General features: G+C 41.4%; 3 protein-coding genes across 4 annotated transcripts; all 3 read right to left on the reverse strand.

Annotated features, from left to right (window-relative positions):
• Positions 1–987: 987 nt before the first annotated feature.
• LOC121580957 (E3 ubiquitin-protein ligase MARCHF6) lies at positions 988–16,762 on the reverse strand. Of its 2 annotated transcripts, XM_041896189.2 has the most exons (27): positions 16,488–16,762; positions 15,651–15,750; positions 15,257–15,330; positions 14,462–14,605; positions 14,274–14,346; positions 13,960–14,134; positions 12,016–12,199; positions 11,628–11,689; positions 11,480–11,512; positions 11,333–11,384; positions 11,166–11,224; positions 10,906–10,986; positions 10,723–10,791; positions 10,404–10,478; positions 10,161–10,295; positions 9,911–10,030; positions 9,700–9,800; positions 9,294–9,431; positions 6,090–6,285; positions 5,828–5,897; positions 5,510–5,709; positions 4,793–4,927; positions 4,158–4,247; positions 3,862–4,009; positions 3,603–3,738; positions 3,207–3,336; positions 988–1,703 (listed from the first exon to the last, which is right to left on the reverse strand). In XM_041896189.2, the coding sequence occupies exons 1-26, from the start codon at positions 16,504–16,506 to the stop codon at positions 3,246–3,248; spliced, it is 2,760 nt and encodes a 919-aa protein (XP_041752123.1). In that variant the 5' UTR covers positions 16,507–16,762; the 3' UTR covers positions 988–1,703; positions 3,207–3,245. The 2 variants fall into 2 exon arrangements, with proteins under 2 accessions (XP_041752123.1, XP_041752122.1); XM_041896188.2 differs by having other exon boundaries at positions 1,445–3,336.
• A 172-nt stretch (positions 16,763–16,934) lies between these two features.
• Positions 16,935–18,613, reverse strand: atpsckmt (fATP synthase c subunit lysine N-methyltransferase). Its single transcript, XM_041896186.2, has 4 exons — positions 18,055–18,613; positions 17,646–17,783; positions 17,454–17,504; positions 16,935–17,319 (listed from the first exon to the last, which is right to left on the reverse strand). Exons 1-4 carry the CDS (start codon positions 18,331–18,333, stop codon positions 17,092–17,094), a joined length of 696 nt encoding a protein of 231 aa, XP_041752120.1. The 5' UTR covers positions 18,334–18,613; the 3' UTR covers positions 16,935–17,091.
• A 153-nt stretch (positions 18,614–18,766) lies between these two features.
• LOC121580955 (neuropilin and tolloid-like protein 1) lies at positions 18,767–25,076 on the reverse strand. The gene is made up of 9 exons (XM_041896185.2): positions 24,758–25,076; positions 24,408–24,464; positions 24,061–24,195; positions 23,721–23,969; positions 21,913–21,954; positions 21,675–21,802; positions 21,282–21,510; positions 20,072–20,185; positions 18,767–19,857 (listed from the first exon to the last, which is right to left on the reverse strand). Exons 1-9 carry the CDS (start codon positions 24,783–24,785, stop codon positions 19,268–19,270), a joined length of 1,572 nt encoding a protein of 523 aa, XP_041752119.1. The 5' UTR covers positions 24,786–25,076; the 3' UTR covers positions 18,767–19,267.

Consider the following 25,076-nt stretch of genomic DNA (forward strand, 5'->3'; position numbering starts at 1 on the left):
TAGGGATCAATGAAATAAAGCCATCTAAATATATGCATTTTCAGCTCCATTTTAGCACCAACTGGTAGATTTAAATACTCTTGATTATTTAGGCACATTTAAGGTTTATGAAAGTATGTATGGTTTGGAGAGCCTTTATTCACAAAATATATTGATATAGTGTTTTGATTCATCCTGAAAGTTGTCATATTTAAGTTCATCCATGAAATATTGGAAGGTGGAAAAAAGTGTAAAATAAGGGTTGAACAATGGTCCTATAAATCTACCCTAATCCTCACTAATCATGGAACTGCATGACAACGGTCCAGTCGTCGTGAACCGTGCGCCAGGCTCCTGGTTTAACCTGCTATGTTTGGTCTGAGTTCCATAATGATTCAAATAGGCTACATGTCCCAAATTACTGCACAATGTTAGCATAATATGATCCACTAATGCTAGCAACCCTCAGGAACAACTACATAGACGTGACAGAGGAAAGAAAGGTAAACAGAATGGAATGATGCAAAATGTAAGCTACAAATTGAAGAAAACTAACACTAAAGTGACAGTTATAAATGTATGTGGATATTACTGACGGTGGCTCCCAATAGTGGCTAATATTTAACATGATACAAATTGTAAAATAACACAGAGAAAAGCCTGGGTATATAATTCAAACATTCTAAAGCGTATACATCAATTTGGCAGGTTCAGCCCTACAGAAGACTATAGCTCGGGTCTCCAAATTTCATCCATGCAAATTATGGGAGCATACAATAAATATTCTGAATAACGGCACAGCTATTATAGCCTACCTCACTGTGGAAAAGGGTCCGCAATACGTCGTGTTGATCTGATTTTCAGTTTGTTTCCATATGACTGGTTTGACATTCGTCTCCAGGGATCATAAGGAAAAATAATCTAAAACAATTGCTATGTGTATTTACATATGGATGACTCATTTACCTAGCTCTTATCAATAGCTCTTTTCAATAAAAAAAAGTACAGTGCACGGAGGATGCTTTTATTTATATCGGAAAAAAGTAGATGCTTTTCCCACTTGGAACCAGCAGGTTCGCTTGCGCGTAAAAGTGTAGGAATTAGGAGGGAATTAAGTCAAGGTCAGAATACAGTGTATCTGTAGACACACCTCCACCTTTCTTAGAGCTCCACCATGAACGAATAGCGGGTGAATAGCATGCTACTCTCACACTTAAGTTCAAGGTCAGAATACACACAGAGAACAGTGCAGAAAAAGGGAATTACGTTCCATTTACGCTTAACTCGGGTCGGAATCAGCCCCATACAGAATAGGGAGAATTGTTGAGAGGAGGTGGTTTGAAATGGAGCAGCACCTCATTGGAAGGTCAAATTTCCACATCATCAAAATCCAGAGAAAGTGATTGACTGGAGTAGGCCTACATTAAGAACTCAAATGTGAAGAAAGGAGTAACACATACACAAGTGATTTAGCAGTATTTAAAAAAAATAAAACTATTGAACAACATTTTTTAATCCTCCCATGTAGGGATGTTGTTATATCGCCAATGTCTCCCCAGCAAACACACACGCTATAGGGAGAGGTGACTGAGCAAGGCTTATTATCATGATACAACACAAGAGGAAGTATTTTATGCTATTCACATCCATGGTGTTTTTCTACTCAATTCCTGGACAGTCACTGGTTTTTGGTTCAGGCCTGATTTCTTCTGAGTCCAATTTGACTGAAATTACAGAATATGACAAACAGTTTAAGGTGTTATTCTGTGAGGAAAGTAGACATTTATTAAGATGACCAATACACACTTGACCACTCAGGAAAACTTAGAAAAACAACACGGAGCAGACAAAAAAGCAACAAGATTTACACAATTAGAAACTGCCTCTAAATGCACTTATAAAAATAGAACATTTGCTTAAAAACGAGTCAGCATAAACTCAACAGGTAAACACCAGTATCCAGTTTTGTATATTAAGTTACTAGAAGGTCACTTATAGAATCTTAGCATTTAATACCCTCTCTGAAAGTTGGAAATCAAGTCTTAAACCTGCAACTGACAGACAATTTTACACACTGAAAAGAAATAAATCCTTTATTTACAAACATCATATCAATCTCCTTAACACACAGCCCCAAAAAAGTGTCAAACTAGATCAAAAACTCCTGTCAAGAAAATCATATTGAATTGTATTTTAGTGTCTTCACCACCAACTTGAAATACTGACTTGATTTAACTTAAATGGTTTATGAATGATTGCCACTATGTTAAAGCTTTTTAAAGTGCAACAGACTGATATTCGTGCATAAGTAAGAACCTATGTTACTCTATAGAACAGGTGTAGCAAGAAATGTAGAGTAGAAATTAGGTTACAATCTCGTAACTTCCTAATACCAAACTCAGCAGATACTCTGCCTTTTAGGGTTCTCTCAAATGAGACCAAACATTGGAGCTACATCATATAAATATCTGTCTAAGTGGGTTAATTAATAACCCCAGCCTGAGACAGGAGACCATCAAGCCAGTATATTGCTATTCAGGGAAGCCTGCCACACTCATTAGCTCCTTTGTGGCCAGTCAGTGAACCGAAATCTATACATCTGAATTAAAAAGTCACCCGCTTTAAGCCCTGCTGCAGAAAGACTAAAATCACCCATTCCAAAAGGAACTTTTCTTTCTTGCAAATAACAACAACCTCTCACCCACACACTGTAATACTAAACCCCTAAAAAGGGAAATCGAAACTAATAAATACAAACTACAAAAACTGATCCCAAAGTTCTTCAGCCTTGTCTCACACTCCTCACTCCTCTAAAGCAGAGCTTCAGTCATGTGTTCCAATGGGATTATCCCATAGAGCAGAGCTGAACAGAGGCTTCCTGGGACTCTGCCTCTTCCTAGTCAAACAGGTCAGGTACTGTAGCAGTCCATCCAGACCCAACAACAGAAACTCACAGAATGAAGTCTAGATAAATCTAGATTGAATCAATGAATTGACAAAATACTATTTTTTTCTCTCAAGATGTACAAAGATCAAACAATTTTTTCAAATCCAAGTTGGTTGGTTTCAGGGTCATTCTGCCTTTGTTTAATATTTTTGTAAAACACACTTCTCAGTTCTCCGGCTGCGCTTGTGAGCAGGGAATGAAAAGAAGACATGGCTAGTGCTTGTGTCATGAATGTGAAGCCACGGGTGAAGAGATGTCAGAAGGGAGGAGAGAGACTCACAGCTAGAGGCTGTTTTCTCAGGTCAGGTGATAACAGCTCCTACTCCTGGGAAGAGCTGCTGTGTGTGGCTGTGGTGCTTCTGCCTGCCACCTTGCGTTCATAGTTCACCAGTCTCTGTCCAACTAGGTACCTGAGAGAGAGAAAAAAATAACTGTTTCAGAGAGAAATACCACGCCATGAAATGAGTGAGGCTACAGAGTGTAAATAGCACAACAGTATGCCAACAAGTAAATCCTCAGAGGCTTGGAGAAGTCATTTTATGATTTGTACTGGAAACTATGGTGCTCCACTGTCATAATGGAGACTTTGTGATGACTGATCACACTAATAGTCAGTATTGCCAATAAGTCTAAGTAATAACTGTAGTTGTGCTGAGCTTAATGTCAGAGTACTCACTTGTCATTCTTAATGTGCTCATAAAGGCGCTTAAATTGACGGATTTGGAAGGACAGGATTCCCAGCAGCATGACGACCATGAGCAGGAAGGGGTAGATTCTCCTCTGCACCAAATTCTGCATCTCCATTGTAACTCCTGCAGAAAGAGCAATCAGAGGTTCAATGATAAATTTGCTCCTGTTCCCTCACCAATAATATAGATCTCTCTCACACAACAGAAACCAATAATTCCACTTTCATTAACTGATAATTGCCTTACCTGGGGAATACTGAGCTACGATGGGGACGATGCCAGCAGAGATGACATAGGGCACACAGAGAGACACCAGCAGTACACAGATAACCGGAGCAGCCAGCTTACGGATGATAAAATGGAGATCAATATTGCGAATTCCGTTAGCGTACACCTAGAAGAGAGAACAACACGAGGAAGTCAAAATTATTCCAAAACGTATTCAACATTAATATGAGCTATATTATTAATGGCATCATACTACAGGTCTTCAGAGTAATTAATGTAATAATTATAGTAAAACACAGTCTTGTGGGACCGACCTGTTCGATCACTGTTTTCAGCCACCACTGTGGACCCATCAGAGTAATGGCAGCAATGATTTTGGCATGGAGCACTCCGAGAGCCCAGTCCTGAAACAAAGAGTCCCAACATGAGCAGGTTTGTCTAAAACAGCAGTGTTGGCTGTAGTTGCCTCTTGTTCTGTTATCCAATTGAGGGAAGCTAAAGACTTCATCATAAAAGTTTTAGGTGCAGTGTAAAATTTGCTGACTGACCATTCACATCGCTCCGGCCAAACTAGCGTTTCTTCTCCACGATGTGGCTGGATTTGCTTGCCTCCCTGACGTTTTGTAAATCGCAAAACACATTCTTACCGTTCTGATTGGTCACAGAAACCGGTGGGTTGGGCCAGAGCCAGCCTACATGATGACCGTATCAACTCTGATTGGTTAGAGACGGTCCAATCGTTGATTAATTTGTTTTGTACAACGCCCCTCATTTTGACGGGAGGCAGTTTCAGACTAAATGTATGGAGTGATCATAGAGCAGCGGAATTAAATTCAGAATGAGTAGTTATGCAAGCGTAAAATCTTTTAGATGCCCATTTCCATCCAATGTACTGTATGGCCATAAAGCTATATGGCCATTGGTGTTAGATGGGTGGCCCTTACAGTACCTGCCAGGGGTAGAAGAGTGGTGTCTGGTCCAATGGCACCCTGAGAGGGGCTACTATGACCAGCTCAAAAAGCAGGCCCAGCAGGAGAGGGATGGCTCCAACCAGCAGCACAGCCACGACCACCGTCTTCAGGATCTACAGTACAAACGTATACAAAACAGAGGGCTAGAAACACAGGCCTCTCAACACACACAACACAGATACAGTAGGTATCATTCCACTGAGCGGCCTTCAGTTTGCATTCTGAGTCAGCCTATATAGAGGACATGAATGACCTAGAACCATGTGTTCACACAGAGATGAGCCACCGCAAACTATCAAAGCACAGCATAATAAAAAAGCATGACCACAAAACATACAGTATTGAAACCACTTGTGTCTATATTCCCATATATTTTGTTGTATAAAATCACATGCTTATTTTAATTCAGTTGCTGTTTGCATTACAAAAAGAAGAACAAGAACAAGAACAAGAAGAACAAGAACAAGAACAAGAACAAGAACAAGAACAAGAACAAGAACAAGAACAAGAACAAGAACAAGAACAAGAACAAGAACAAGAACAAGAACAAGAACAAGAACAAGAAGAAGAAGAAGAAGAAGAAGAAGAAGAAGAAGAAGAAGAAGAAGAAGAAGAAGAAGAAGAAGAAGAAGAAGAAGAAGAAGAAATTCACTCATGTCAGGTGTGTGTTGGCGGTGGCTGTTGATTGTCATTACCGTGTTGCAGAGCATTACCATGAGGGTCCACTCCTGGACCTTCAGCAGAATGACCCTCCTGCCCTGGGGCATCCAGGCCAGCAGCACAGTGATGGCCCTGATGGACAGCCAGCACACGTATAGGCCGCACGCTGCCGTGTACAGCTCATGGATCTTCGCGCTGCCCGTCCAGAAGGACATCAGGTACCGGCCGGCGAATACTGTAGCAGGGGGCGGAGAGAGGGAGTGAGACAGGGACAGTAGGTAAATGGGGAAGACGGTGGAGTGGGACAGTGCAATTCCATCGAGTGGGTTGTGTGGACTACACAGTGAATTCACCTGGCAACGTGAGGCACACCAGACTGGCCACCAGCAGTGTCACACACATGAATACGATCAGCAGCACAATCTAGAAAAACAAGAATGAACACACATGAATAGACCACATTCCATTTAATTCCCATGCTCTGAGACAAAGAAGGCTAAGAGAAAACAAGTGTCAGGTCTAATGAATAGCTAGGCAGGCTACCTCCTACCAGGTGAATCATATTATCATTATATTATATTATATTATTATATGTGAGTTATAGTCATGACTCACCCTCAAGCTGAACTTAATGGGTTGGTGGTAGGGCTGGACGCCCACAGGACCTCCCTGCTGTAGGATAGCCTGGTGGGCAGCGTGCAGCCCCTCAGGGATGGCGTTGTTATTCCTCCCCTGCGGGTTGTTGTTGGCCTGCTGGTCCGCATCATCGTCATTCTCCTCCTGGTCACCCAACAGGTACGAGTGGAGGTCTCTGTGGCACAGACAGCACCGTTAACATAGGGTTCAAAGTCTTGTAATTGGCTGAGGTGAGGCTGAGGATATGTATCAGTCTATAATAGCTCAATTCTGGGGTTTTACCTTGGTTTTATAGGAGAACAATAAGCCTACATGAACTACACTATATATACGAAAGTACGTGGACACCCCTTCAAATTAGTGGATTCTGCCATTTCAGCCACATCTGTTGCTGACAGGTGTATAAAATCGAGCACACAGCCATGCAATCACCATAGACAAACATTGGCAGTAGAATGGCCTTACTGAAGAGCTCAGTGACTTTCAACGCGGCACTGTCATAGGATGCCACCTTTCCAACAAGTCAGTTCATCACATTTCTGCCCGGCTAGAGCTGCCCGGTCAACTGTAAGTGCTGTTATTGTGAAGTGGAAATGTCTAGGAGCAACAACGGCTCAACTGTGAAGTGGTAGGCCACACAAGTTTACAGAACGGGACCGCCGAGTGCTGAAGCGCATAACAATCGTCTGTCCTCGGTTGCAACACTCACTACCGAGTTCCAAACTGCCTCTGGAAGCAACGTCAGCACAAGTGGAGTGGTGTAAAGCTTGTCACCATTGGACGCTGGAGCATTGGAAACGCATTCTCTGGAGTGATGAATCGCGCTTCACCATCTGGCAGTCCAACGGACAAATATGGGTATGGTGGATGCCAGGAGATCGCTACCTGCCCCAATGCATAGTGCCAACTGTAAAGTTTGGTGGTGGAGGAGGAATAATGGTCTGGGGATGTTTTTAATGGTTCGGGCTAGGCCCCTTAGTTCCAGTGAAGGGAAATCTTAACGCTACAGCTTACAATGACATTCTAGACAATTCTGTGCTTCCAACTTTGTGGCAATAGTTTGGGGAAGGCCCTTTCCTGTTTCAGCATGACAATGCCCCGTGCACAAAGCGAGGTCCATACAGAAATGGTTTGTCGAGATCGGTGTGGAAGAACTTGACTGGCCTGCACAGAGCCCTGACCTCAACCCCATCGAAAACCTTTGGGATGAATTGGAACGCCGACTGTAAGCCAGGCCTAAATCGTCCAATATCAGTGCCCGACCTCACTAATGCTTGTGGCTGAATGGAAGCAAGTCCCTGCAGCAATGTTCCAACATCTAGTGGAAAGCCTTCCAAGAAGAGTGGAGGCTGTTATAGCAGCAAAGGGGGGACCAACTCCATTTTAATGCCCATGATTTTTGAATGAGATGTTTGATAGGCACAAGTACAGTGGCTTGTGAAAGTATTCACCCCCCTTGGCATTTTTCCTATTTTGTTGCCTTACAACATGGAATTAAAATGGATTTTTGCAGGGTTTGTATCATTTGATTTACACAACATGCCTACCACTTTGAAGATGCAAAATATTTTTTCTTGTGAAACAAACAAGAAATAAGACAAAAAAACAGAAAACTTGAGCGTGCATAACTATTCATTTGTAAGTCGCTCTGGATAAGAGCGTCTGCTAAATGACGTAAATGTAAATGTAAATGTATTCACCCCCCAAAGTCAATACTTTGTAGAGCCACCCTTTGCAGCAATTACAGCTACAAGTCTCTTGGGGTATGTCTCTATAAGCTTGGCACATCTAGCCACTGGGATTTTTGCCCATTCTTCAAGGCAAAACTGCTCCAGCTCCTTCAAGTTGGATGGGTTCCGTTGGTGTACAGCAATCTTTAAGTCATACCACAGATTCTCAATTGGATTGAGGTCTGGGCATTGACTAGGCCATTCCAAGACATTTAAATGTGTCCCTTAAACCACTCAAGTGCTGCTTTAGCAGTATGCTTAGGGTCATTGTCCTGCTGGAAGGTGAACCTCCGTCCCAGTCTCAAATCATTCCTTAAATTCTGACCAGTTTCCCAGTCCCTGCCGATGAAAAACATCCCCACAGCATGATGCTGCCACCACCATGCTTCACTGTGGGGATGGTGTTCTCTGGGTAATGAGAGGTGTTGGGTTTGCGCCAGACATAGCGTTTTCCTTGATGGCCAAAAAGCTCAATTTTAATCTCATCTGTACCTTCTTCCATATGTTTGGGGAGTCTCCCACATGCCTTTTGGCGAACACCAAACGTGTTTGCTTATTTTTTTCTGGCCACTCTTCCGTAAAGCCCAGCTCTGTGGAGTGTACGAATTAAAGTGGTCCTATGGACAGATACTCCAATCTCCACTGTGGAGCTTTGCAGCTCCTTCAGGGTTATCTTTTGTCTCTTTGTTGCCTCTCTGATTAATGCCCTCCTTGCCGGGTCCATGAGTTTTGGTGGGCGGCCCTCTCTTGGCAGGTTTGTTGTGGTGCCATATTCTTTCAAATTTCTAATAATGGATTTAATGGTGCTCCGTGGGATGTTCAAAGTTTCTGATATTTTTTTAGAACCAAACCCTGATCTGTACTTCTCCACAACTTTGTCCCTGACATGTTTGGAGAGCTCCTTGGTCTTCATGGTGCCGCTTGCTTGGTGGTGCCCCTTGCTTAGTGGTGTTGCAGACTCTGGGGCCTTTCAGAACAGGTGTATATATACTGAGATCATGTGACAGATCATGTGACACTTAGATTGCACACGGGTGGACTTTAACTAATTATGTGACTTCTGAAGGTAATTGGTTGCACCAGATCTTATTTAGGGGCTTCATAGCAAAGGGGGTGAATACATATGCACGCACCACTTTTCCGTTATTTAATTATTTATTTTTTTGAAACAAGTTATTTTTTTCATTCCACTTCACCAATTTGGACTATTTTGTGTATGTCCATTACATGAAATGCAAATAAAAATCAATTTAAATTACAGGTTGTAATGCAACAAAATAGGAAAAACGCCAAGGGGGATGAATAATTTTGCAAGGCACTGTATGTGTCCACATACTTTTGGTCCTGTAGTGTATATCCTAGTAGAATAGTGGTTTCCAATGTAAATGATAAAGCCCACGCACACTCAGTCTAACAGAGAGTTGGTATGTTGTTGTTTGCGTGTGACACTCACAGCAGATATCCGGCGGTGACGGTCCAGGCTCTGACCAGGCCTTTGAGCCACTGGCGTGTGTGACCCTGTTCCAGCAGCGCAGGCAGAACCACCTGAAGCAGCAGCAGCTCCAGAGACAGCTCACTGACTGGAGCATCACTGGGAGATGGAGACAGACAACACCCAGTCAACACAGAGACATTATCATCCCTCATAACGGAGTACATTACAGAGGCATTTGTTAGTTACTGAAGAGGCATTTATTCATTACTAAACAGGCATTGGTTATTGATGTTGTAGTGTGGCATGCATTAATGCGGCCAATGGTTCATCTTCCGGTAATTGCAATGGGGTCGACTTCGGCATTACTAGGAGCCAATGACTTAAGTCAAGTCATTCCATTGTCATTCCAGGCCACCAGACTTACCTGTACAGCATGACATTGTAGGGGAGGAAGGCTGGGAGGATGAGTTTGATCGTCCTTATGGGAAGCCACAACATTAGTAAAACTATGGAGCCAAACACCACCTGTGGAGAAAGACAGGAGAAACCCAGTGTTACTGGCACTGTATGTCCTGTCCAGGCACCCATAGCTATGGCATTGTACATTAGATAGGAATAAGTGGGTTGCAACTCACCACTGATAAAATGAATCTTCGGAGATGTCTGTATATTGGCAGGTGAATCATTTCTTGGACAGGATTAAAATCAGGATCGTTCAGATTTCTGAGAAACCATAAAACACCCGGTCTCAGCACCTAGAGCGACAATTAGAAACAGATCAGCCATGGTGGGATACATAATAACTCAACAGCAGAAATCTCTTGACATAGGTTTCTGGCACCTCAAATGACAGCTATGAAGGTATGAGAGAGAATACTATCTCACCTCTCGCAGTAAGAGGATAAAAGAGGCAAAGTAGAAGACGTAGACCATCCCTACAAGCCAGTGAAGGAACATGGTGGTGCCGGGAGCAGACTCAAAACTCAGCTCTCTGTCCTTCAGAGAGGCATCAAACATCTCCTACAACAACACAGAACAACATTTGGCTTTTCAATACAGGAAAAGGGATGTATCAATTATTATTTTGAAAGGACGAATCATTGAAGCAGAAGAACATCTTTGGCTTACCAGTGAGCAGATGTCGAGCCACCAGCCACAGATGACAGGGAACACACCGATCTCCACGACTACCAGCAGGGATACCTGGTTAATCATAATATCAATATGTATTATAACTGGTGTTTATTTCAATGGCAATAGAAGGCAAATTAATAGTTTATACTGTAATCCAGATTGCGTTGTAACAGTTCAGAACATACTGTACGGAAGATAAACACAATATTCTATATGTATACACTTCTGAGTCCATAAAACACAGACTAGTCATATACCAGTCAGACTATCCAATCCCAATCAAGGACAAAATCATTATCATAATTTTCAATACCTTGACAACAATGTAGCACACTCCTAAAAGGCGTCTGGATCTTTGGAATCTCACCAATGCTGCCAATCCCTGGGATTTTCATTAAGGAAAAAACACATGCAATACAACACAGGTACTACATCATGTCTATAAGAGACAAAAACTAGACTATAACACACTTTTGTAACAGAAAGCAGAGGATACATGGCACAGTATTAATGTCATGGCCAGGAAGATGTAGCCCACGATGGTGGTGATGAGGCCTTCAAAGTGGGAGGCCTGCACCTGCAACAGGAAATTACATGATTAAAATAAATATTCTTTCTGACACTGCAAAGCAGTTCAACTGTGTATGGAGCGAGTCATTCAGATTCCAAAACAAACTTCACAAAATCTATTCATACAGATTACACACGAGAGAAAGGCCTTCAATTCAATTGAATTGACATTAAGCTGGTACTTACATTATTCTCAAAGCCAAGTCCCACAACTGAGAAATGACCAATATGATACGGGCAAAAAGCTGAAAAGAAATGCAAGTCATTGTTGGAATATTCATTTTTATATCGTTTTTTTTATTTTTTTATTTATCAATGGCACATTCTCTTAACATAACTTTAATGACACGTACCGAACACCAAAATGAAGAGTGTGTTTAGTGAGACCACCCAGAAGACATGCTCCTGATGAAGAAAGAGGGAACACATATTTACAACAACCTGAAGATTTTCTCAAAAGGGAACGCCATTTCATCAAACATGGGGAATGAGCTACTTACCAGGAAAACCAAGGAGCCATCAAGACCGAGCATCTGTGAATAAATAAAAAATTGAATGTTCAATTTCACTTTACATTTCTTAGACACAACAATGACCAATAGGTATATAACACAAATAGGCCTGAGGGAATTCTAATTCAAAACTCACCCTCTCCCATGTTAGCTCCTCGGCTGCCCGGTCCCATTCCAGGGCATTCCAATTCATGTCATCTACAAAAAGACAAAAGCAGCACCTCACTTACTGTCACTAACACCTCACACTAAAACTTTGTCAAACAAACAGTCCAGATATCGCCTACAGATTCATGTCTATGAACAATGAAAAAATAGACATTATGATACGAAATTGTAAAATACAAAACCATCATCCTAAATTAGCCTTTGAAATAAGGCTACATTAGGTTAACATCTTAAACCTTTATGGCCTGAGTGCCAGTCTATTTGTGCCATCATACCAAATCCTTGTCACTGACAATGAGCAATGGTGCAAACAGATCTGGGACCAGGCTAGAACCTTTCCATTCGAAGGTTCATACCTTGTGCTCCATTGTTGGCGTCCCCTACATCCTCAGCCCCAGCCTCGTCCTCTAGCTCCATGTCCTCTGCCAGGTCCACCTGGATGTCAAGGACCTCAGCCGCTGGACCGTTGTCAGCCGGGGGCTCAGCGGCAGCAGGAGCAGGCTGGTTCTCACCCACCCCCTGCCCAGGACCTGGGCCCTGCTGTTGGGGAAAATACATGGGACATGAAGGTGGGTGCGGTAGCTCCAGAACATTAGAAGAGGCTTTCTCTGGTTAAGGAAGTGTATTGAGTGCTCATTAACACTCAACTTAGAAGTGACAAGTTGCACTGAAGGAATGCTATAGTTAGCACATACAGTGCCTTCGGAAAGTATTCAGACCCCTTGACTTTTTCCACATTGTTACTTTACAGCCTTATTCTAAAATTGATTAAATTGGTTTTTTCCCCTCAATATACACACAATAGCCAATAATGACAAAGCAAAAACCTTTTTTTATAAACTTTTGCTAATTTATAATTTTAAAAAACACTGAAATATCACATTTACGTAAGTATTCAGACCCTTTACTCAGTACTTTATTGAAGCACCTTTGGCAGCGATTACAGCATCAAGTCTTGTTGGGTATAACACTACAAGCTGTATTTGGGGAGTTTATGCCATTCTTCTCTCTCTCAAGCTCGGTCAGGTTGGATGGGGAGTGTTGCTGCACAGCTATTTTCAGATCTCTCCAGAGAGGAGAGGTTCGATCGGGTTCAAGTCTGGGCTCTGGCTGAACCACTCAAGGACATTCAGAGACTTGCCCCAAAGCCACTCCTGCGTTGTCTTGGCTGTGTACTTTGGGTCGTTGTCCTGTTGGAAGGTGAACCTTCGCCCCAGTCTGTGGTCCTGAGCACTCTGTAGGTTTTCATCAAGGATCTCTCTGTACTTTTCTCCGTTCATATTTGCCTTGATCCTGACTAGTTTCCCAGTCCCTGCCGCTGAAAAACATCCCCACAGCATGATGCTGCCACCACCATGCTTCACCGTTGGGATGGTGCCAGGTTTCCTCCAGGCGTGACGCTTGGCATTCAGGCCAAAGAGTTCAATCTTGGTTTCATCAGACCAGAGAATCTTGTTTCTCATGGTCTGAGAGTCTTTACATGCCTTTTGGCAAACTCCAAGTGGGCTGTCATGTGCCTTTTACTGAGGAGTGGCTTCCGTCTGGCCACGCTACCATAAAGGCCTGATTGGTGGAGTGCTGCAGAGATGGTTGACTTTCTGGAAGGTTCCTCCATCTCCACAGAGGAACTCTAGAGCTCTGTCAGTGTGACCATCGGGTTCTTGGTCACCTCCCTGACCAAGGCCCTTCTCCCCTGATTGCTCAGTTTGGCCGGACGGCCAGCTCTAGGAAGAGTCTTGGTAGTTCCAAACTTCTTCCATTTAAGAATGATGGAGGCCACTGTGTTCTTGGGGACCTTTAATGCCTGTCTCGGAGCTCTACGGACAATTCCTTCGACCTCATGGCTTGGTTTTTGCTCTGACATGCACTGTTAACTGTGGGACCTTACATAGACAGGTGTGTGCCTTTCCAAATCATGTCCAATCAATTGAATTTACCACAGGTGGACTCCAATCAAGTTGTAGAAACATCTCAAGGATGCTCAATGGAAACAGGATGCACCTGAGCTCAATTTCGATTCTCATAGCAAAGGGTCTGAATACTTATGTAAATAAGGTATTTCTGTTTTTATTTTGTATACATTTGCAAACATTTCTAAAAACCTGTTTTCGCTTTGTCATTATGGGGTATTGTGTGTAGACTGCTGAGGATTTTTATTTATTTAATCAATTTTAGAATAAGGCTGTAACGTAGCAAAATGTGGAAAAAGTCAAGGGGTCTGAATACTTTCCGAAGGCACTGTAATTATGTTAACACAAAGAGTGACTTGGACTTGACTTTGTAGTGGGATTTTTGGTTACCTCATTAAATTGTGGAGCTGGTGCATGTTGTGGCTGCTGCTGCTGATTCTGCTCCAGCCACTGGGGGGCGCCACCATGAACAATCTGCTCCCGCAGCCACACCAGACTGATGAAGGCGCAGAGTGTACACGTCACCACGAAACAACCCTGCAAGCAGTCCGCCAGCAAGTTCTCTCTGTGGATGAAGTGACATGACAATTGTCTCATGGTGAGTCAGAATGTTATTGGCTAAATGACTAGAAAACATTTGTTTAATGTTTTTACAGGGTATTGTTTTGTACAGGTTTGGGAGAAGAAAAGAAGGACAATCTTACGTAGAAAGCATATCTAATGGCAGGGTGAGGAGTGAGCTCACAGAGCCGGTAAACAGACACTTGTAGATGCGACCTGCGGGAATAAGAAAGTCAGTCAACACACACTGACATATTCAAAAAGGCCAACAATGGATAGCATATTGAACAACATGTACCAACAGACTGTGTTTTAGGACATTTGCACTTACATGCTGTGAGAGGAACGACTCCCAGCCAAGCAAAGGCCACTAGTGTGTAGTGAAACCAGTATCTAATAGCTGTGCCTACACTTGTCACCAGCCCCGCAAATATGTCCTGGACCGGCAGCCGGGAAGGCATGTCTGGAGAATAGACTGGAAGAAACAAAGGAAAGAAAGTATCAAAACAGGATACTTTCACATCCTCAAATTCCAACCCTCCTTTACTGCTCCTAATTGGGTCCATTCGGGAACTAAGAAAAGCTTGCATAGGATCATAATAGCTGTCTGGTCAGAAAAGTGACAAAGTATTTTCTATTGGTATGATGACAGACTATCCTTGTCCTTTAGACAATTTAATCATCTGAGAAAACCACAATTTAAATCTCTCACTAAATGAATGAGGATGGCAGACAGACTCCGGTAAGAGAAACAGAGCAGGCTGCGCACATTAGTATAGACAGGGCTGTGTGTGTGTCCCCTGTGCCTGTCCTGAATGATAACTAGTCAGGGCAGCTCACAGCCTTACTCTAATGAGAAGTAGTAATACTTCCCCTGAGACTGATCAAGACCACACATGCACTTCAAAATAAAAGACTTCAAGAAATATGTCAGAGGTCAGTCATTGGATGATGATATTGGACTGCAATCCCTCTGTCAAAACAGGCAAATGGCCCTATGAGGTAGGCTTATACATTAGTCATGTCATTGGAACCCCATATAACTGAAGTAAATGCTGCATTGTATAGTATGTTAAACAGAATAGGCATATAGACACAGAGAAGTAAATTAAGTTGAATTACTTACTTGGCGTAAAAGCAAATCTGTGTTTGCATAACTCGCAGTATTCTTTTCTGCTATGTTTTAGCCATTGTACCAAGCTGTGAAAACACAGATGGATTATATAACTGTGGTGTCACATGTGCAGCAATGTAAAATATCAATTGAAGTTGCCTAAGGTCAGTCCATCTAGCTAGATTTAGCACGGGGAGCGATCTAGTATCAGAGCCCATCTCTGGCTAACAGATCACATTTTTATGGCAACTTGTCACACCCTGGCTTCCATTACACCTTTTCCATAGTAATACTTGGCTCTGCTCCCCTCTGTTGAGTGTATCATGCTCTGGCAAGAACCCAGTCTGTCTCTAAAGAAATGCCACTGGCCCTGTGTTTGGGCATACAACCAACCAGCACCACATACCATTCTTGGTGGATGAATTTTATACTTCCTGTGCAAACACAGGGGTGATATAGTGGCTTGTCTGGGGTTCCTTCAGACCGGCAGACCCGACATATATCCCCTGCAGAAGACAAGGACATTAATCAGACAAAATCAGAGAACAGGGTTCAACCAACTCAGAAGAAGTATGATGCTGTATGAAATTCAGATAGGCTTTGTTTTGAGAAAACAAAATGTGAAACTTGCATGAAAACAACCTAGCTAGCAGATCTTTCAGTGGTCTCAAGACTCTTTTTGTCAGGACCTTTCATTTGTAAATACTCTGGGGCTTTTGATTAACTTTACAAACAGCAATGAATCATCCCCATGCTTTACCTGTCACTAATCAAGTGAGTGACAGCACTAATGGCAATGGGTGGCACATACTGGGTAGGTTGGCAAACAGTTCAATTCTATATTATTATTGTTGTTATGTTAGTTAGTTAGTTAGTTATGTTGATTAGTTAGAAATGGAGGACTGATACATCACTAGTCTATTGAATTTAAATGTAATCAACAACGTGTAGAAGTGCAGTGAAGTCAGTTAGCTAGCTACTAATGTTAACGAACAGTGATAAAGCTTGGTTATACTGTATATTGGACTTAGTGGTGAGTGGATGTAGCTAAAGTTAGCTAACGTTAGCTAGTGATGCTAATACTTCATGCAGGTTGCAGCTTCGACAGAAAATAACGGTTATTGTCAATTTGCAACAAAACAGATTCCTAGAGGCCCAATCAAATGTGTGTCACAACAGGGGGTTAACTAATTCTGTAACGTAAATGTTTTTAACAAGATGGGTTGACGAGGTTGCTAGCTACCTTCCTCGGCGGTGTCCATCTTGAATGCTGACGCACACTGTCCTCTTTACAGTCAACACATAAGACGAAACACCGTCTGGCTAGTTGGTGAAAAGCCTAGCAGCCAGCGAACAAAAACCCCCATCTCAGAATGATGTTCGATTCGAACATTAACGATCACTGGTTACAACGTAACTTCTCTATTTCCCCGTGGGGATACAATGTAGCAATTTTATCCGGCACACTCCGCGGCCCTGTGGCTAGATTAGCTACGGTAAAATCTGCAGTGCGCAGCAACTATCAGTATGCTGACAGTATGCGTCACGTATAAGAGTAAGCTGCGCACTTTTATATTTTTATTCCAAAAATAAATATTAAACAAATACGTTAAGACAGTTTGATTTCATATTCAGTCAAAATAAATAAATGATGTGTTAGGTAGTAATGAATGCAAGAAGGGTAATTTGCTTACATTATCACAATTATTTTTTATTATTTTAAATACAGGTACAACCTTTACAGATTAGCAATTACTGACTTATACACATTTGATTTGATAACATCCTGGGAAGGTTTTTCAAATCAACAACAAAATCCCTGAGGCATCCAGGGATGAACACAATTATTATGATGTGGTAGTGTCACCATTGCCCTGGGGCTGCTGTGGAGTTACAATATGTCCCTGATGTGTTCCTTTTTCTGTTTTGAACGACTCTGCATCATATACCCACACAGTGTCTATTCCTTCTCCAGCGGTGCCATCAGGTGCCCAGTTGGGAAAAGGGAAACGGCAGGCCACCACTTTAGCTGTGCTCTGTAGTTCTGTCTGCAGTTTGCCCTCCAACTGATCCATCTGTGAAGTCATACAATCAAACATCATATTGAGGATCATATTGTTGATGTAGTGCTATGCGTGGTGGCATTTAGAAAATAAAAAGCTACCATTATTATTGTCAAGACTGGTAGATAATTAAGAATTAAACTCACCATCTGAGGTACTCCAAATATGACAACATTTGAGTACTGATTAAAGCTGACCTGAGATGAGAACCAGGGCATACAAATAAATTAAAAGAAAGACCCAACATTAGTTCCCCCTGTATTGGGTATTAGGCTACTACATAAACTTTATTTTGTATGGTGAACAATTTGTAAATGATCGCTGATGGATTGACTAACCTTCCATAAATCTGATATGTGGAAGGAAGTAGAATGATGAACTCCCTCTCTCCAAGCTCTGTAACGGGAGTACCACACCAACCATGGATTCAACTCAAGTCCAACAGCTCGAAATCCTTTCTTTGCAGCTGCTATCACCTGCAGAAATTAAATGCATTGTTAAATCAAAGTGCCAGTGATAGGAGCAACAAAATACTACACATTTCCAGCCTAACAGCCTTCAGGGATGCTAATAGGCTACAACTAAATTCCTTCTAATGCAATTTGTAACTTTAATTTCCAGAGAAGAGTGCAAGCCCTGCAAATTGCACAAACCCAAGGATCTAACTTAACAATCAATAGTGAAGTCACAATCACAAATTAAGACATTGGCTGGTCCTCCTCTGATCAGATTACCAAGTTTACTTACTATTCTTCCATCCCCACTTCCAATATCCACGAGGGATCCAGATCTCGCCTGCAGCACTCTCAGGACATTTTCCACCTGTGCTGTAGTTGCGGGGACATAAGGTAGGCACACCTTTCTCAAAGCAGGTGCAACAAATGGACCTGCAACAGCGTAGAGGGCAACCAAGGACCCCCCGACAATTCCAGTTGCGATCAGTCCTAAACGTTTTTTGAAGCCGCTGTCTTTAGCATTAACGTTACATTGTATCGCCTCCGTTTCCAGTAGATTGTGTTCTGTCATGATGACTTGCTACTTTGAATCAATGAATGAGCGCGAGCTGCTGGAAACCGCCACTGTTAGCTATCTACTCATCCAAGGACATGTATTGATAGCTACATCATTCAAGAACATGTAGAAATTACGAGACTAACCACCAAACCTACACTTAAACATGTGGGATGTAACTAAATAGCAAATTGACATGACATTTGAATGTCAGAAAAGTTGAAAATACTTTATTAGAATTGAAACCTCGCTCTCCTCTCGCTCTGGACCAAGGTGTGCAGCAGATATATGTCCGACTTGATGCGAAATGCAGTTTCGTTAGTTCCTAGTTCCACTCAATCATCTTGCTTTTTCCTTTTCTAAAATGTGGTTAACATACCATCCTCTATTACTACCACCCTATGTGTCACAAAACCAAGCATTTAATGATATAATGTATTAAATGTAAAATGATAATACATTTTTAAACGTAATAACAAAACAGAGGTACAGTATTTGGAGATGGTGTAGCCTACACTATACAGGGGGAACAATGTATTATAACTGACAGCAATACACACTGTATAGACTTAAAACTGACAGGAATACACACTGTATAGACAACACCATACAACAATAAAAAGCTAAATATGAAATCATAACAGGTGCAAACATGATGTATATTGTATTTTTCATGCACACAGTCAAAGGGGGAAATTAAACCACTTCATATTCAGAACATACCTAAATTAAAACCAAGGGGACACCATAGATCATATCAGAATGTGTATGTTTTTTGTTCACTAAAAATATTTACAAAACCACAACCATTCCATGATATGCATTCTTAATTTGTAGGCTACTTGTGTGAATCCAAGCAGAACAAAAACATATTTATTTAAAACAAATGGAACAAGCAAAGAGGAACAGAAAATCTGTTTGGTTGTAGGGCATGCATGTTCCTCATACCTCATAAATCATTGGACATTGACCGGTGTGCAGCCAGGACATGGTGGCTCTGGCTGGAGGTGGGACAGTCATCCATGTCGTCATCCTGGTCACAGCCATCCTGCCCGTCCTGTGAGTAACTGTACTTCATCATCAGTATATTCCTGTGGCTGGAGGGTGTGGCGTGGTGGGACTGTGAGAGAGGTATGTCTGACATGATGGCTGCATCCCGCACACTCAGGTTACTTTGGCTGCCCTTGACACTGGACACCTGGGAGTGGGCTCCGCCGCAGTGGTGGTCACGAATGCATTTGGACGAAGACCGTCTGAGTTTGTGAAACTTCTCAAAGTCCTCGGTCATAGCCATTTCGGTCATGTGGTCGGCAGAGGCTGCCCTCCGCAGGGTGCACAGTTCATAATGTGGGGGCTCAAAGGCCTCGTGGAGCAATGTGGGGTCAAAGTCATCCCTTCTGATTATGTATTTTTTGCGTGGCTGTTTGACTTGAATGATACTTGCCACAATTAGAAGGACAACCACCAGACCACAGGTGACTAGAATGATTGTGACATTGGTGTGGTCAATATTGTCTAAGATGCTGGCACTCCTCTTCTCTGTGGACAGTAAATATGACATACAATCAAGTTTTCTATTGTGGCGGCTAGGTTTGAATTGTGATGAATAGTGTGATGAAAGTTACATTTCGATTTATCAACATTACATTTAGAATCCACCATTAACGTGTACTTTTGTCATACAGGTTAACCTAAAACATTGACTGTAGTTCTTATTTGTCAGCTCTATACCCAAATGGAACAGGTGTCTCACCTTTGCAGTTGTTCTCATCCCAGGGGTAGACACAGTTCTGGATCCCGTTGCACACTAAGCTGGTGTTGATACACATGTTGCTATGGCAAAAGAAAGCCTCAGCTTCACAAGGAGCTGAAAACATGGGGAACATAACTTTACTCCCTAAATATTAAATAGGGTTTGAAAATAATGAATTAGATTAAAAAGCAACCAATAAGGCTTAAGCCGCTTGCACACTGCCACAACAAACTTCAACAAATGCCAACAAACAGACACCTATAGCCAACTCGTTTTTTCCCCAGTGTTTGTTGGCGTTTGATGGGGTTTAATGTGGCAGTGTGCAAGTGGCTTTAGATCACGTTTGGTCCAGGAGTGTTGTTACAACACTATATTTAAAAAAAATCTAGTTGTTTCAACTAATTATTATTAAGTAACTGGTTCCACAGTTACTCAACTTTTCGGTCAGTGTTACCTGTACTTAACATTTTTAGTTGGCCCAAATGTAGCTCCAACTTGAGAAAACTTAGACAACAATTCAGTCAATTTAAAATGATCTGTTTGCTCAACTTGTCTCATATATTAATTAAACTAGAAATTATTATTTGGGCATCTTAACTAAGAAAGGCTCTACAACTGGTTACACATACACGTACCTTTAACATACAATTTTTTGAACTTATATATTTGACACATGTTGACATACAGTGCATTCGAAAAGTATTCAGACCTCTTGACTTTTTACAAATGTTGTTAGGTTACAGCCTTATTCTATAATTGATTAAAATGTTTTTTTTCCCCTCATCAATCTACACACATTAACCCATAATGACAAAGCAAAAACTTTTCTTAGTTAAGATGCCCAAATAATAATTTCTAGTTTAATTAATATATGAGACAAGTTGAGCAAACACATCATTTTAAGTTGCCTGAATTGTTGCCTAAGTTTTCTCAAGTTGGAGCTAAGTTTGGGCTAACTAAAGAATGTAAGTTCAGGTAATACTTTGATTGAAAGGTTGAGTAAACAAAAAAGTTTGTGGAACCAGTTACTTAATTATAATTAGCTGAAACAACTATCTTTTTTTACAGTGACACAATAACCCAGTAAAGGGGCCTCGTATTCCCTGCGGCTGCCTCTCCTTACAAACTAATTGGAACATTTCAAACAATGCATCAACAATTGAACATAGCAGTAGATGGAGTGGAAATTGTGTCAAATTAATTCACTAACGCTCTAGGAAGGTTGTGAAAAGGATCCGGAAGCGGCTTTTTCGGCTGCCCTGGTCAGCCCACATTCGTATGACCCCCACTGAGGTCACCAACATCACATCGTTGGCCACTGTGCTGCAGAACTTGTTCTTCAGGTGCTCCACTGAGCTACTCCCGTCATACACGGCCACAAAGTTACGTTTGCATTCATTGGAGTTGTGCATCTCATATTCCAAAAATCGCAAATAGATCTGCAAGAAAATTGTCAAATAAAAATGTAAAACAATAGGTTTACAACCAAATGAGAACTTGACTTGAGTATCTTTTGTATATCATGTTTTCCAAAAGACTAAATGGAGAATGTGAGTGAGGGATATTGCAAATATGAAGAAGAAACACACAAAACTGTACTGACCCTTCCCTTTGGTGGTGCCCGAATGAACCACCTACAGTCCACAGCCTCTGTCTGCAAGGCTTTGCCCTCTTTGAGTATTGCTGCAGAATCAATGATCCCATCTGATCCACCAAGATCAAATTCGCAAACTGTAGTACAGGAGAGTCCATTGCACAAGGTGTTAGTTAGACAACAGTTGGCTGTTAAAATATACAGTATAAGGCTAATATATGTTTACATAGGTGAACCATGTACATACAAGGCAGAGGCGGTAGGACACCCATGTCTTTAAATTCAGGATCTGAAAAGAGAGCACACAACAGTGAGCCTATTGTATACCTCTTCTGACATTTCACGAAATACATGTTCTGTGTCTGAAAGGATAAGGGCCAGCAATGCATCATCTCGAATGTGTGAACCCTGTCCATAGTTTAATCCATTCTGCAATCATCCACTTGTCCTTCATAACTAAATAAAGCATGTAGAGACAGAAAGAACAGGAATTCTATCCTAAAGCTTCACCATTATGATTTGTAGGTGGATTAATAATCCTTGGACCAGCTTTATACAGATTAGGCTGCACAAGCAATGAGAACCAAGTGATAAAATCGGACTTCCAAACAATTTTTCATGATAACCTCATCTTTTTAGATTTTGAGGGAGAACCCAGTTTGCTAAATATTAATATAAATATAAAACAGTGATATTAAGAGGCAGATCTTTGTGATATCGCCATGGCTGCAAGGAGGAGACAGCTGAACTATTTCAAACCTAAACTCAGCCATGAATCCGTATTAATCCTCTTGTTTCTTACCTCTGTATCATGGATTATTCACAGTGTGGTTGTGTGTGTGTGTGTGTGTGTGTTTGTATGTGTGTGTGTGTGTGTGTGTGTGTGTGTGTGTGTGTGTGTGTGTGTGTGTGTGTGTGTGTGTGTGTGTCAGAAGATATGAAAAATATGAAAATATATGAAACATATGTCAATAGTGCTTTTTCTATCCAGTTTAAAACAAATATTTACTGCAAACACTCACGCTTATGTAATAGTGTAGTAATAAGACGATGATCGGTCAATTAATTATCCTGCCACTGATGAGAGGAATTAGAAGCGATTAGCTTTTGGCATTAAAGGATTCATTACTTCAGAGGTAAACACTGGGAAATCAGCTTGTACTTCTCTACCAATACAGGCCTGGGAAGGCTTTCTATTGGCTAGAGTATTGTTGTGTGGATACTTTTTTTATGGATACTTTTTGTTGTATAAGTCCTACAAAGGGTACCCTCACACTCACTCACTCACTCCTCAAAATGTGCCACTGTGTTTCAGGGAGAGATTATCTGGGAATCAATTTATACCTATTTATATCAATCTATATTAATCTTTTGACACTGAAGTATCTCATCGGAACTTGTGGATGAGCCATTCTCACTTCAAGTCTTGACTCCAATGCAGGGCAGGCAGTGATATCGAATAACCATGTCTACTGGCCATGTCAAAACCTTCACGAGACTGTGAGGTTACTGAGACACATTTTTGAAAGATTTATCTGGTGAATGGCTTTGATTGGGAGAGAGGGAAACAAGAAAGCAGATTAATCTTTCCTCCCAACGTAAGTGCCCTATAAATTCTGCTAGGAATACATTCTCAGCTGCATGGGTATCCCTTAAGCTGAGGCTCAGAGCTGACAAGCTGTACTCCCCTGAAGACAAGCTTTCATTAACTGGGCTGGGTGAATGAGGAGATAACCCCACCCCAGCTGCAGCATGTGTGCCTGCACTACAAATGCAGCAGCTGATATGAACACACACAGCAGTAAGCGCCACACCAGTCTTCTGTAGCTGCAGCTCAGTCACTGAGCTGTGACTGGTTAATTGTTTTGGCTGAATTTCTCTGCATTCACTGGATGTGTACAACTTTATGTAAATATTGTGTCTGTGTGTCTGCATGTGTGCCTGTGTGAGATAAACTGTTAGCCTATCAGAGTCATACATTCAGCAACAACCTCAGAATAACACTGAAAATATTGAAACGGTTAAAAGAAATCGATGTATTTGAAATTATATTACCTTGAGTGAAGTTATAGCGTGCTGAAAATCCAATTGCCTCCAGTTCCCCATCTGCAACAAACTTTATATGCAGGTATCGCCCACTTGATTTAATATACAAAGGGCTTTCCTGGCCACAGTATCGACCAATTAAAGTGGAGAAGGAAAAGGGCCCATCACGGACTTCAATGTGGTCAAATTTGCATTCCCATGAAGGCTCTATTGAATACTTCTCATCAAAGAAGAGGTCGATGCATTGTCTTGGTGAAGCTGAGGGAACACAGTGGGGAAATGTAAGAAAAATAAACATAATATCCAATAAAAAACAATTACTTGCTGAGATGGTGTTAATATCTCTTACCTTCAATTATGTAAATACACGTTCGCTCTGGTGGGTACTTTTGGGGGTAGTTGGGGGAGGTGAACAGGCCTCCCTCAGCCTCCTTTATCCAGGTGCCACATTGGCCAATTGGGGTCACCCCTGAATTGTTTGTCACTGAAGCACAAGATTAATTTTCAGGTGCCAATCATACAGAACCATTATAACATCCAGCTTTGTCTGACATGAAAAATGTATCAAATGTATTGGTATTGATCTGGTGTGTCATAGCCTTCTTCATTACACAGACATTACTTTTCACAGTTAGGTAGATTCCAACAGAACAGGGAAATAAATCACTCTACACACAGTGTATATTTCAGGGTTACCTGCTTTTTTTCCTGGTGTACCAGACAATCCAAGAGTGATTAGACTTGCAACTACTGCTGTAAAAATCAAAGGAAATGAAAGTTAGAAAAATATGTACAGTAAAACAATTGGCTATGGAAATTGTGTTTGTATATGTTACTAAACCACAAAATAAAATGATGTTCCACAAAATCCAGAAATTACAATTTCGTTTCATAGCATAATGAATTCCCATTTAGCGTTTTTTTTTTTTTAAAGCGTAATTTCTGGAAAGTTCAATGGCAAGCATTGATTTAACTTTATACTGTTGACCATCTAACTATGCTTTTAAAGAGATAATGTGATACAAACAAAAGTAGACTAAATTTACCGAGAGGCAACACAAGTTTGTCCAACATGTCTAATTCTTGCTGTTTTCAATCCCAAGTATTTCCAAAACGAAATTAACGAATCATTATTCCGAGTAATGGGACAATTCAATCATCATATCCACGATATCCCTATTTTATCTCTGCATAAACAACACAGAAATAAAAAAGTTACGGAAGGAAAAGCTATCTCAATCCATCCGCTGCTGCTGTGACAGACAGGTCTGAACGTTCTCCTGAGTCCTGATTTCCATCCAAGCGCAGCGACGATAATCCGACCGACAGCAACCTTAAATGAGTATAGTATCCTTGACAGTTGAC

This window comes from Coregonus clupeaformis, chromosome 14 (genome assembly GCF_020615455.1).
Source record: "Coregonus clupeaformis isolate EN_2021a chromosome 14, ASM2061545v1, whole genome shotgun sequence".
Taxonomy (NCBI): domain Eukaryota; kingdom Metazoa; phylum Chordata; class Actinopteri; order Salmoniformes; family Salmonidae; genus Coregonus; species Coregonus clupeaformis.